This window comes from Cimex lectularius, unplaced genomic scaffold (genome assembly GCF_000648675.2).
Source record: "Cimex lectularius strain Harlan isolate CLEC.00 unplaced genomic scaffold, Clec_2.1 scaffold108, whole genome shotgun sequence".
Classification (NCBI taxonomy): Eukaryota; Metazoa; Arthropoda; class Insecta; order Hemiptera; family Cimicidae; genus Cimex; species Cimex lectularius.
Window position 1 is genome coordinate 196,903 of NW_019392680.1, and position 12,036 is coordinate 208,938.

At 33.0% G+C, this 12,036-nt stretch overlaps 1 protein-coding gene across 5 annotated transcripts; it reads right to left on the reverse strand.

The window, feature by feature from the left end:
• Window positions 1-356: 356 nt before the first annotated feature.
• On the reverse strand, window positions 357-10,772 carry LOC106672754 (cyprosin-like). Of its 5 annotated transcripts, none has more exons than XM_014404417.2 (11): window positions 10,674-10,751; window positions 6,344-6,415; window positions 6,156-6,264; window positions 5,981-6,098; window positions 5,798-5,916; window positions 5,548-5,735; window positions 4,911-5,039; window positions 4,656-4,791; window positions 4,507-4,599; window positions 1,133-1,284; window positions 357-507 (listed from the first exon to the last, which is right to left on the reverse strand). In XM_014404417.2, the coding sequence occupies exons 3-11, from the start codon at window positions 6,159-6,161 to the stop codon at window positions 387-389; spliced, it is 1,062 nt and encodes a 353-aa protein (XP_014259903.1). In that variant the 5' UTR covers window positions 6,162-6,264; window positions 6,344-6,415; window positions 10,674-10,751; the 3' UTR covers window positions 357-386. The 5 variants fall into 5 exon arrangements, with proteins under 5 accessions (XP_014259903.1, XP_014259904.1, XP_024081381.1 ...); XM_014404418.2 differs by having other exon boundaries at window positions 6,344-6,431; window positions 10,674-10,749; XM_024225613.1 differs by lacking the exon at window positions 10,674-10,751 and adding an exon at window positions 6,488-7,660.
• Between the last annotated feature and the right edge of the window lie 1,264 nt (window positions 10,773-12,036).

Here is a 12,036-nt window from a genome sequence, read left to right on the forward strand (position 1 = left end):
ATGAAAACAATTTTTCATTATTATGAATTCATTCATATTTGCTAATACATATTGAAAATTATTATTAATATTTAGTTTTAAAGCCCTCAATCCTACATAATGTTCCTTTATAACTAATCGTACTTCCTTGCATTTGGTACTTTCTATTGGCCTGATTTCGGATTTCAACTTTAAAATTATAACATTGAAAGATAATATTAATTGAATAAACGATAATCAGATTTATTGTAATTTAAATAATAAATAAAAAATATTTTATATATACATTAGATATAATGTTTGTATTTAATTTATACAAGAAAAATCAAATATACATTTATTTCTGTAGATATTCAATTAAAATAATTTAACCGTATATAAATTAAAGCATATGTAAATATATGAACCTAAATTGAAATTGATAAAAACTGTGTTAAAAATAAACTGAACAAAAGGAAACTGTTTAAAGTATTAGAAGATCCCAGGCCGCAATACACATTTCCGTCCTTTTCTATTTGATGAGGAACACTAGAACAAAAAACATATTTAGAAAGTAAATATTTAATAAAAATTCTTACGAATAGCCAATTTGATTCATTCCAGTAATTGGGAAATTAAATACATTATATTAATTAAAATTAAGTAGAGCAGTTACTGTCAAAAAGGAGGAATTAACGTCTAATTACGCATTGTGTATCGAGGCGAATATTTGAACGTCTGTACTATACTTTTCCGAAATTAATATAAAATAAAATTTCATGTACTATGCCGGGATTCGAACCCAGAATTGCTAGCGTTTCAAATAATGAAATTAGAATGACTTGGCCATCACTCCATGTGAAATAAATTTTTATTTTACTATTATTTGTTAATTTAAACTTATAAAACATACATTTCTCTATGCTGTGCTAATCTTGGGAATATATTGTATCAGTGGTGGTACTATGAAACGTCAAGTAAGGTTACTGTCCAGCGTCATTCCTTGACAAAAATAAATAATGAAATTATCTACATAAATAACATGAGCGTGTAACAACGTCCGAATTATAACATTTTTAACAACTTATAATTTCTAAAATTCGAGATTACGTCTGATGTTTGATTTCATTTGAGTCGTTCACGTCAAAATAAAATATAAATCGATTAAACTTACTTCGTCTTAAGAGTAGCAAAAGCAATTCTCTTTTGTTCAAAGTCGAATATGGTGTAGAATTTTGCCAAAAAAGCATCTCCAAGAATCCACATGATTCCACCTATTGGTCTAGGCATTTCGAAGAACACAGATATACAGACCTGCGGTGAAATCTAAACAGACATGATAATCAATAACAACAAAAATCAATACGAAAATAAATTGTGGTTCAATGATCGTAAAAAAACAGACATATTTATTTTCTGGATAATGTTATTAGTTATCTATTGAAAAACCTAATATTGTTGGATTTGTAATTGTTTTAAAATTATATTAAAAGTTTTGGTTTTAACATTGTTTTTTCGTAAAGAGTACAAATATATGGTAATAAAAACAAAATTTTAATAACAAACTGATTCAACAACAATTATGACGGGAATATAATTATTACTTATATGTAACAAAACTCCTGTAGGGGCGCAACGATTTAGGCGTTAACACGGAGCTCAACACTGAAACGTAAAGGTCCCCCGGTTTCGAATCCAGCGGCCCTGCATTCGAACCCGACATACTTATAAATGGGCTTTTTTTTCAATAACACCGGCATCCTGAGGTTTTATATGACCTCTGCTGTTGCGAACCCTCGTAAAAAAAATCCTATGTCGTCTCCACTGGGTGTGTTAAACCTGGAGTTTAGTCGTTTTCAATCATATCGGTCTTCATTTCCTTGCTGTTTTTTAGATTATTATGCTTTTTATTGTTTATGTTTTTCAGACTAGTTTGGGTTTGAATAAACTTCTTAAGTTTTTCCATTTGGTAATTGTTTGGGTTTGAATAAACACACAGTTGGAAAAGAATAATAAGTTTAATTAATCTTTATGTAAGGCATTGGTTGAAATGAAAACGTTAGTGTCACGAGCGGGATTAGAATCCACGACCTCTTGCTAAATACACCGCTGCTCTACCACTTGAAGTATCGTGACTTTGACGTGACTTCGATCCCCTCGGACACCAACATTCCCTCACAACCTACCTTTCGAATTTTCCCTCCTTTTATTTAAACTCAAACTCGCTATTTTTGTCTATCAGACTTGTTTCGTTCGCTCGGAGCCCTGCTTCCCGTGCTTTGGGGAGAGTAGCTTATCATCAGCAATGTGACCGGACATCCGTTTTGGCGATACTTAGATGCCAGTAAAGCAGAATATTCGAACGATTTGTACCCGGACGTGACCCGTGGGTAGGCTTATGGAGGGCAAGGATGACATAGGGGACGGTAATCATAATCGGCGGCAGGGTGGCCTGGGAAGATCCAAAAGCTTTCCTATAGGGAGCGCGTAGGAATGCCACCCGATATGAAAATTAAGCTTGAGCATACTCAATTCTAACTGACAATGATATAGAAGTAAGAAGGAATCTATTTAAGTGTTAGTTTAAACGGATATTGATGTAGTAACTGCATGCGTTGTGGGCTGAAGTGGTTTAACTGGAGACCAACCTGGGTGCTGGACAGATAAGTTCAAAACTCACAGCAGACTGAAATGATTATTAACGGCCAAGCTAAAATTTCTCAATTCACCATTTCACTATAGAAATGTGTGGTGTTTAGTGACCGTTAGTCAATTATTATTCGGAGATCGTGAGATGCGTTCTGGTGTGACGTACGTTTAGAAAAACATTTTCTTTATCGAGCCAACGTTTTGATCTTTATTGAGATCATCTTCAGGACCTGGGATTTATAAACATTGTTTAAATTTTACCAATACATGTAGGAGGTGAGAAAAAACTACGAATTTATACAATGCTAGAAAGTTTAGATTAAAAGAAAGAAAAAATGAATTTATACAATGCTAGAAAATTTTAGATTCAATCAAAGTATTTTTACTCATTCAAAGTGTTTGTTTTCCAGTGAGTAAAAATACTTTACATTTTAAAAATTTCTACATTGTAAAAATTCATTTTTAATCTAAAATTTTCTAGCATTGTATGAGTAAGTTCAAATACTTTGATTGAATATAAAGATTTTTTTTGTATAAATTAATTTTTTCTCACCTCCTACATGCATTTCTAAAATTTAAACAATGTTTCTAAATCCCAGGCCCTGAAGATGATATCAATAAAGATCGAAACGTTGGCATGATAACGAAAATGTTTTATGTACGTCACAAAAGACCGCATCTCACCATCTCCGAATAATCGTTTTCACTATAGTTATCGAGAAGAAAAAAACTTGTTTTTGCTTTTTCCTTTAAAAAAATATTTCTTCCCTATAATTATAGTTAAAAAGATCAATTGATAAATTATAAATTAAGAGATAAATTTAAACATAAAACGTTAGAGCTACACTGTTGATTTGTTTGTTGTCATTTGTTGTGGCTGATAAAGTAGAAAAGTGGTGGGGGATCGTGGCGATGGGCCCGAAACAGGCAGGTTTCCTGTCCGATCACCTATTAACTAAAGTAAGTCCACTCACTTGCTTGATATCACCAAGTCCTTTGACCAAGTCCTTCGAAAATTCGGGAGAATCCTCTTAGGTGCTTTGGCCCACACAGTGTGCACTTTTGCACCGAAATGTCTCTAATAACGTTTCAAAACAAGACGATTTGTACGAGCTGTATTGAACACTACCTCTCAATACAACGGCTGGCTTGGCACTCCCTAGACTCACGACTAACGTGGAATCAACATACACGACTGACACGACAAAACTTAAACAGACGGTATGGTCTACTGCACAGACTTATAGGACGACAGTCTAAACTATCGACAAAAAACAAACTTACTATTTACGAAACACTACTACAACCGATTTGGACGTACGGGATAGAACTGTGGGGAACCGCTAAACCTTCCAATATCCAACGCCTCCAATCGTTTCAATCTAAAGTCCTCAGATCCATTGTAAATGCTCCTTATTATGTCTCCAATGCTACCCTCCACAACGACCTTCAAATTCCTTATATCCAAAAATTTATTCCCCAAAAATTTACCACTTTTCACAAAAAACTTTCCCACCATCCAAATAGTCTTGCCCAAGCCCTGTCCGATAGAACCCATCCCTACAACCCTATAAGGCGTCTTAAGAGGAAATGGCCCCGCGACCTCCTTTCCGAGTGAACTGAAAAAAAAAAAAAACAGTGAAGAGGGAGGATAGCACTGACTATTTTCTCCCCTCAATGTAAATAGTTGTACATATATATAGTTGTTCATGTATCCGCAAATTACATGTTGTAAATAATAATTGCAGATTGTAATAAAAAAAAAAAATAATAATAATAATAATAAAAACGTTAGAGAAGATGCACTTCGTACAAAAATTTTCTTTTCTACATCGTTACAGAAAAGTTATGGATAGTGGAGTTGTAAATAAAACATTTGTCATAATAATTATGTTTTACCTGCATTATGTAATCCGATGGTTTCAAAGTATAAAGTTTGTTGCCGATGACAAAGTGAACAGCTTCCAGTTTTTCTCTTATCTTACAATCAATCTAGAAAAATAACGTAAAAAAAAGACATACCACGATTTGAACATTTGCATACTTACAAAACCTTCCTGGTTGATTCCGAGCGTCTGCTGTATCTTTATAATGTCTTTAGGTGGGCCGAATATTACCGAACTCCCTGTGTCTGCTATAGCCACGCATCTGTTACAACTGAGCGTAATGTTTTTCACTCTCACACTGAAATATTAGATGTATATTTACTTCTTAAAAAATAATAACATAAACGTTACAAATAATTGTAGTAATCATCAAACATGATTTCATATATTTTGTTGAATGCTTACTATAAAACCTACTTGTCAAGCGTGAATTCCCACTTTGTTGCGTTTTGATTGACTGGTATATATGATATATTATTTGCAGAAAAGTAATTTTCATCCCATCCTCCTATCATCATTAAACCTCCTTGGTTTTCCGTTAAATTTCTGAAAAATACGTATTAACAAAGTAATAATTGTAAAGGTCTAAGTAAATATCAATTCGTTAGAACTAAATTATTTATTAACAATGTTTTTATTCCACGTATAAAAATTATGCAGATTCTGCTTAATATAATCCATAGATTATTCGGAGATCGTGAGACGCGGTCTGATGTGATGTAGGTATTAGAAAAACATTTTCTTTATCGTGGCAACGTTTCGATCTTTATTGAGATCATCTTCAGGGCCTGGGATTTATAAACATTGTTTAAATTTTACATATATGTAGGATGTAAAAAAATGAATTTGTACAATACTAGAAAATTTTAGATTAAAAAAATGAATTATACAATGTTAGAAAATTTTAGATTTTATTTTTTTTAATCTAAAATTTTCTAGCCATGTATAAATTCATTTTTTTATTTAATATTTTCTAGCATCTCCGAATAATCATTAACTAACGACCACTAAACACCACATAATCCATAGAAATGCTTATGTGGGTGAAGTATACCTCTTCAGATAAAATGAAATTATTTTCCTTTTCACAAGGTTTTGCTGAACCATGACACTCAAGATGCTGTATTGGTCCTGCTCAGGTAAACTCATACCCATGATGCCGTCAAAATGTGCACCAAGAAAGCCTTCACCAGGCTCTTGGATAGCTTCGGCGAATATCCCTTTATAGCTGACTCCACCTAACTAAAAATGCCTTTGCTTAACATAAACATCTCCTTATTTTCTAATTTAATTCTTTGCCCGACTTGGATTTGCTCCCTGGCGAGGAGACCCTTCACTGAACTCTTTAAGTAAAAAACAGAAACGATCTTGTCTAAAGGTTCGTAAGTCTTCGAATTCCGTCTGACGAACCTCCTCGATTTCACTGAAAATACAAAAAAAGCTTTATATTTAATCTGTGTGATTATGGAAACAGATGTGAGACTTACGGCAAGCAGGCGAATCGCAGCTATTTGAAGGCACCCAAAGTAGAGAGGATCCCGTATCGAAAATGACGGAAAACAATTGAGGAGGCGTTCCTATGCATACATCACCATAATACTGCATCTAGAAAAAAAATCTCATTATTATAAGTTCTGATTGATACATTGTCAATGTACCCACATTCATAAAGTTGCCTAAATTGACTGAACTTGTTATGATTTGGAATTTCTGGTTGTACAGTAAGGCGTGATTTTCGTATCCATTCTTTAGGCCTCTCTTCAATGGGACTCTAAAACAAATTATGAAATTTTTTGAAGTCTGTGGGGTAAAGTTTGGTATTTTGGTATTATCCAATCTTTAAGTTTTACCTTCAAACACATCACTGAAGATGAAGAGGTGAAGAAAGGCATTTGACACTGAACTCGAATGTTCAGAAAAGACTAAAACAAATAGTGGCTGTGACAGAAGAATTTATTTTATTTTCAACTCGAATATGTTGACTGTATACGTACTGTCATTAATAAAAATTCTGATATCACTAACACTGTGTCCACCGTATTATAGATCTTTATCTTCAAACACCATCAAAAACGAAGTATTCATTCAGAAATTAATAACCAGAAACGTTCGTACGGTTTTTCGTTTGCTATTGTCTTTTTACCGTTAATCAACATTTCTATTTGCTTACGAGGATTAGATGTTTACATCACGTATTACCAAGAGAATAATTAGTCAATACATATACAAAAATTGTCTTGGACAATTGACTGTAAATTATAAAATATTTTCATTTTCTTGGCTTCAAAACCCATAATTCATGCGTGCTTATTGTATGAATTTATGCTAGGTACTAGGGCGGCCGAAGGTACTCGTTAACATTTCACTGCGTTAAGTGAGCGCTTTGCCCAAAAGTGGTTGAAAAAGTTGGTTCGAGGAACGAGGGGATTAATGATGAACCACGGCCTACACTTGTCTTGAATGACGATGAACTGAGGAAAGCTATCAAACTTGATTCTAGTCAAACATGTCAGAAGCTTGCCAGAGTGTTCAACGTAAACGATCAAACTATTCGCTCTAGCTTACATCGACGTGGGAAGAAGTAGAACAGGAAACGGGTTCCTCAAAAATTGAGCGGTAACAATTTTCAGCATCAAACATTTCCATTTCATTACTTTCAGGATGCAAAGTTGAAACGTTTTTGACGGTATTGTGACAACCGGCGAAAAATGAATCTTGTACGGTAACACCACGTGGTCGTAACATTTGACTGTAGCCAAATGACTCTGGTCATTACTTCAACAAATATTCACCAAAAGGTGATATTTGGTGATTTGCTGGAGTTGGGCAGGCATTGTGCACTACCAATTCCTGCCACATTGCCGGGCCAACACTGCAGAAATTTACTCAAGCGAAGTGCAACAAGTATCTCTGCACACACTGACTCACGTGAAAAGAAATGGTTTGTTTTTCACCAGGACTACGCGAGACGTCATACAGGCAGAACAACAAAGGAAGTGATAATAAAGCTTGATTAGCTCGAAGTCCTACCACACCCTCTATGGTCCTAGCGTACCCATCTGGTTTCATCTTTTCTTAGCAATAGATAATCATATATTGCAAACTATTCGGTAATTTGATGTTCGCCAACAACTGGAAAATGAAGTGAACTTATTTTCTAAGTCCCGGGATCCCAATAAGAAGGGGCTCAAGAAGGTTACTGGGCTAGTAACTTGTTGAGCAAAGGGTACAGGTGCGGATGGAGACTATTTCCCCGAATAAAATATCTATAAACTAATTGTAATCGTGACAATTATTAAATTGTTCATCTTTAAACACGCACGAACCTTTTGGTTGCTTGGTATAAGTAACGCAAGTAAATGTAACTCTGATAGTTAAATTTGTTATACTCGAGCTTACAATTTGGCTTACTGTTAAAACAAAGCTTACACCAATGCCTGATTAAGGTTACTAATTAAACCTTTATATTTTATTTAGAGATTTCTCAATGCAATCTGCGAGGTCATTAACCTAAAATTTGGTCGTTATTTTGAACTGCCTATACTCACTGTGCGTCTGAGCGACTGGTGAAGCGTGGATAGGTCTATTAGCTAAAGTCAATGGCCTCGTGACCTTCTACCATGACCACCCTTGTCCCAACTAAATATAAGAGAGTTCCAGCACTGGTAGGCTTCTCATCTCACTCCCTCATGGTCTGATGGATTATTTGAATTTGTATATGTGCATGTACTTGCTCAATATATATTTTTTGAACAGATATAAATATGTAATAATAATATTTATAAAATACGTTTTTTCAGAAAAACTTCTATTTGTCCAAAACTCAAAATTATTTACGGAACTAATTATGTGTTTTTATATTTCCATTCTCTGGGAGGAGGACGAGGGTAACTTTGTTGTGTTAGGGGTGTACGATTTTTCTTTATGTCTGTTATGTTCTTGGGCTTAATTCTGAATCGTAAGCTTCCATGGAAAAATAATTTAGATCATCATCAGCATAATGGGAAAGCTAAGTTAACATTTTAATATATTTTTTTTTNAGTTTCAGATCAATTTTCGTAGGATAAACCATCGAAAAGAGAAACTTTTGTAGAGCGAAACAAAACACGTCTGATAACGCCATTGCGCGACCAACATTTTAATATAAAAAACATTTTCTGCTAAAAGTTAGAATGTTGGCCAGAACATATTACAAATTTTGGGTCAATTTTTTACGATAGTGTGAGTAATGTCCACATAAACAAATCTAAATTATTTAGTTATAAGTGTTTAAGGAATTGTTTGGCTTGCTTTTCTAACACTCCAGTAAGGTTATAAAGATGGAAAGTTGTGAAGCCCTTCTACATATTAGTATCGAACTGCTTGCATCAAACTTTAGATCAAAATTAATGTCAACAATATAACAAACAAAAGTCTTGAAGTAAAAATTCTGGGAAAGCAAATAGCTTAATAAATCCATACTTAGAGATAGTTAATTTTAATGTTTCCCAGTAGAAAAACAATGATTAGACCAAGTTTCGAAATAGAATATGGCGCTTATTAAGTAAATTGTGCATTATTCTACAGTAGGACTATTTCATATTTGAATTCAGTTTTTCTTAGTAGCATCTATATGTCTATATGTCTGACAATAAGTCTAACTCTTTATTTTATTTTCACAGACGGCTCAAAATCCAATGACGGAGAGGGATGCCCATGGTTGGACCAACCAAGAAATAAGAACGGCATGTATATGCTTCCTCCTAAGTACAGCATTTATTCAGCTGAACTCTTTGGTATTCTCAAAGCACTTGTGCTTGATAACGAAGTCAATTATGGAAGGATATTAGCACTGTTGAATTCAAAGAGATCGTTACAGAGCTTGGAAAACCGTAATTTTAGATCTGATATAAATCATTTAGTTTTTAGGGGTAAATTCATTGAGGAGGAACTTCATGGTTGATGTTCTGGCGAAACGGGCTATTTGAGAAGGTGACGCGATTAAAGCCTTCCAAGATGCCAAAATCAATATTAGTTTTTAAAATGAAGACAAAATGGCTTAAATATAGTTGTGGCTGCTAGGGATTTTCTCATTTATATCCACACTTGATTAAAGTACAAACCACGATTTCACGGAATCCAAATTTTAAAAAGACATTGCTTCATTAATGTCTTAGGTCGAATGGCATATGTGGAGAAAATCGAACAGCGAAGAGACAAATTGTACGAATCATATAAAGAAATGTAAAATCTTGAGCATATTATTATGATTTTCTCTAAACATAGCAAAGAACGAAATCTGTTTCTCGATTATTTATATTTCACGAAGGAGATTCAAAAACCGTTTTACTATAAATCAATATTATGTTAACGATGAAAGAGTATACCGTCATTTATTTGTTGTTATTCACGATTTAACTTGTCTATTACCAGCGAAATTGAAATTGAAAACTAGTGATTGGTCGATTTGGGTAAACTAAACGTTAAAGAAAAAAAAAAAAAAAAAAAAAAAAAAAAAAAAAAAAAAAAAAAAAAAAAAAAAAAAAAAAAAAAAAAAAAAAAAAAAAAAAAAAAAAAAAAAACAATATTCTTCAGTGGTCAAACTTAAAAGGTAATACCGAAAAATATAACCCACTTTTTTAACATAAACTGTTGAAATAAACATTGAAAATTGGAAAGGTTAACAGTAAGAAAATATCATTCCGTTATCAGTTCTGTTTTAAAAAACCAACACTACATGTATTTTTATCTTACGTGTCACATCATTATTTGTCACTTAATTACAATAGGTTATTTCGTTGTGATCGTTTATCGTTTTAGAGTGAATAGTAATAAACGAACATAAATGTAACCCTTAAATATTTTATACCTTACTAAAATTTTAAGTTTTATACCAATACAGGTACAAAATTAACCAAAAATACGATACCATACGGTCATGCTTTAGAATTTATTACCATTATTATTATAGCATAATTTTATTTGAAAAAATACATTATTTTCATAATCATAAAATATTAAGTACGTAAAAGTACGCCTCAAGAAGGAAGAATGATTAATTAAAAAAATAATATTAATAACCATAAATCGACCCGAACGACAATGAACATGATGCGTTATGATAAACTAATGCTAAAAAATCTCGGGACGTATATATTAAAAATATCAAAACTTGGTAAATATCGATGTTATAAAACTTACTTAATGACGGCAGATGCCATAAGCGGCCAGACAAAAATCAATAGCGTCCTCATGCCTGGGGAAAGACTTGTAATTTACACTGATAGGTAATAACTGATTAGATCAAACTACTCAAGACCACCTACTCCAAATAACCCACTTTTGTTCATTTTTCAAGTGCATTAATTGGATAATTTACTATAAAAAATGGCAATATTTCATTATATTGGGTACAATTATTACTCTTGTATTTTTAAATTTGTCACTTTTTATTACAAGCAGATATAAATAACACCTTATTCATACTAAATTGCAAACTTGATTCGTTTCCGAAAGAATGTTTTCTATCTAATATCTTTGTTAACATTTATAAAAGAAATAGTTACACAAATTTTGACGTTACATAGTTACAACTTTACGAAAAATTAGCCAAATCAGTATTAATGAAATTGTGTACTATTATTTATCTACAGCACTTATAGGTTTAGTAATTTTTATTTTTCATAAATAATTACTAATTCAGTGATGATGTACGACTGTAATCTGAACATAATATCACTTGTATTTAGTGACACACAGGCAAAAAATTCCTGCAACTGATTTTTATTTTCATTTTCTCGATAAAAGAAAAGATAAAAGAAAATCATCCCTTACTTTGTATCATTGTTTTTGTCAATAAATATTTGTTTATGCTATGTTTTAAATTGGGAATATCAATTAGACATAAACATACTTAATCATTAATCCAAAAGAAGAATAAAGAATTTTTCAGTTTTTAATTTTTACGGAATTTCAAATATTTATTCACTCTCATTTGCAATCTGTAGTAATAAACTGTTTAGTTTTCATCTTTGTTTTCTTAATTTTAATTTTTATATTTAGAAATGCTACTTAGTGGTGGGCTCTTACTGATGATGGACGTTCCATCAGGTATGTGGCTAATGCCATCGGAGTACCCTACGAAAATCTGCCAGACGACGTTAGATGTTTTATAGAAACTGGGTCCTACCATAGAAGGCCTGGTTCTGGACGCCTTAGAGTGACAGAACCACAGGACGACCGTTTTTTGACGTTGAGAATTTTGCGAAACCGGCACTTTACTGTGTGTAGAAGAAGAAACGAAAGGTACGAAGCCTATAATTTTTCCAAAAGTCAACCTTATCAACGTAGCTCAGTGATGGAGTGGGCGTGAATTTCAATGGAGAGTCGCACAGAGTTGGTTGTTGTTCGTGAAGGGTCTTTAATTGCCAATGTGTGGTTGAAATTTTGGAAAGTCATGCGTTGCCTTTCCTCGATGAAATCAGGGCCAATCCTATTCTAACGCACGATAATGCCTATCCACAGGTTGCTCGCATAGTACAAACGTACTTTCTACACTATAACA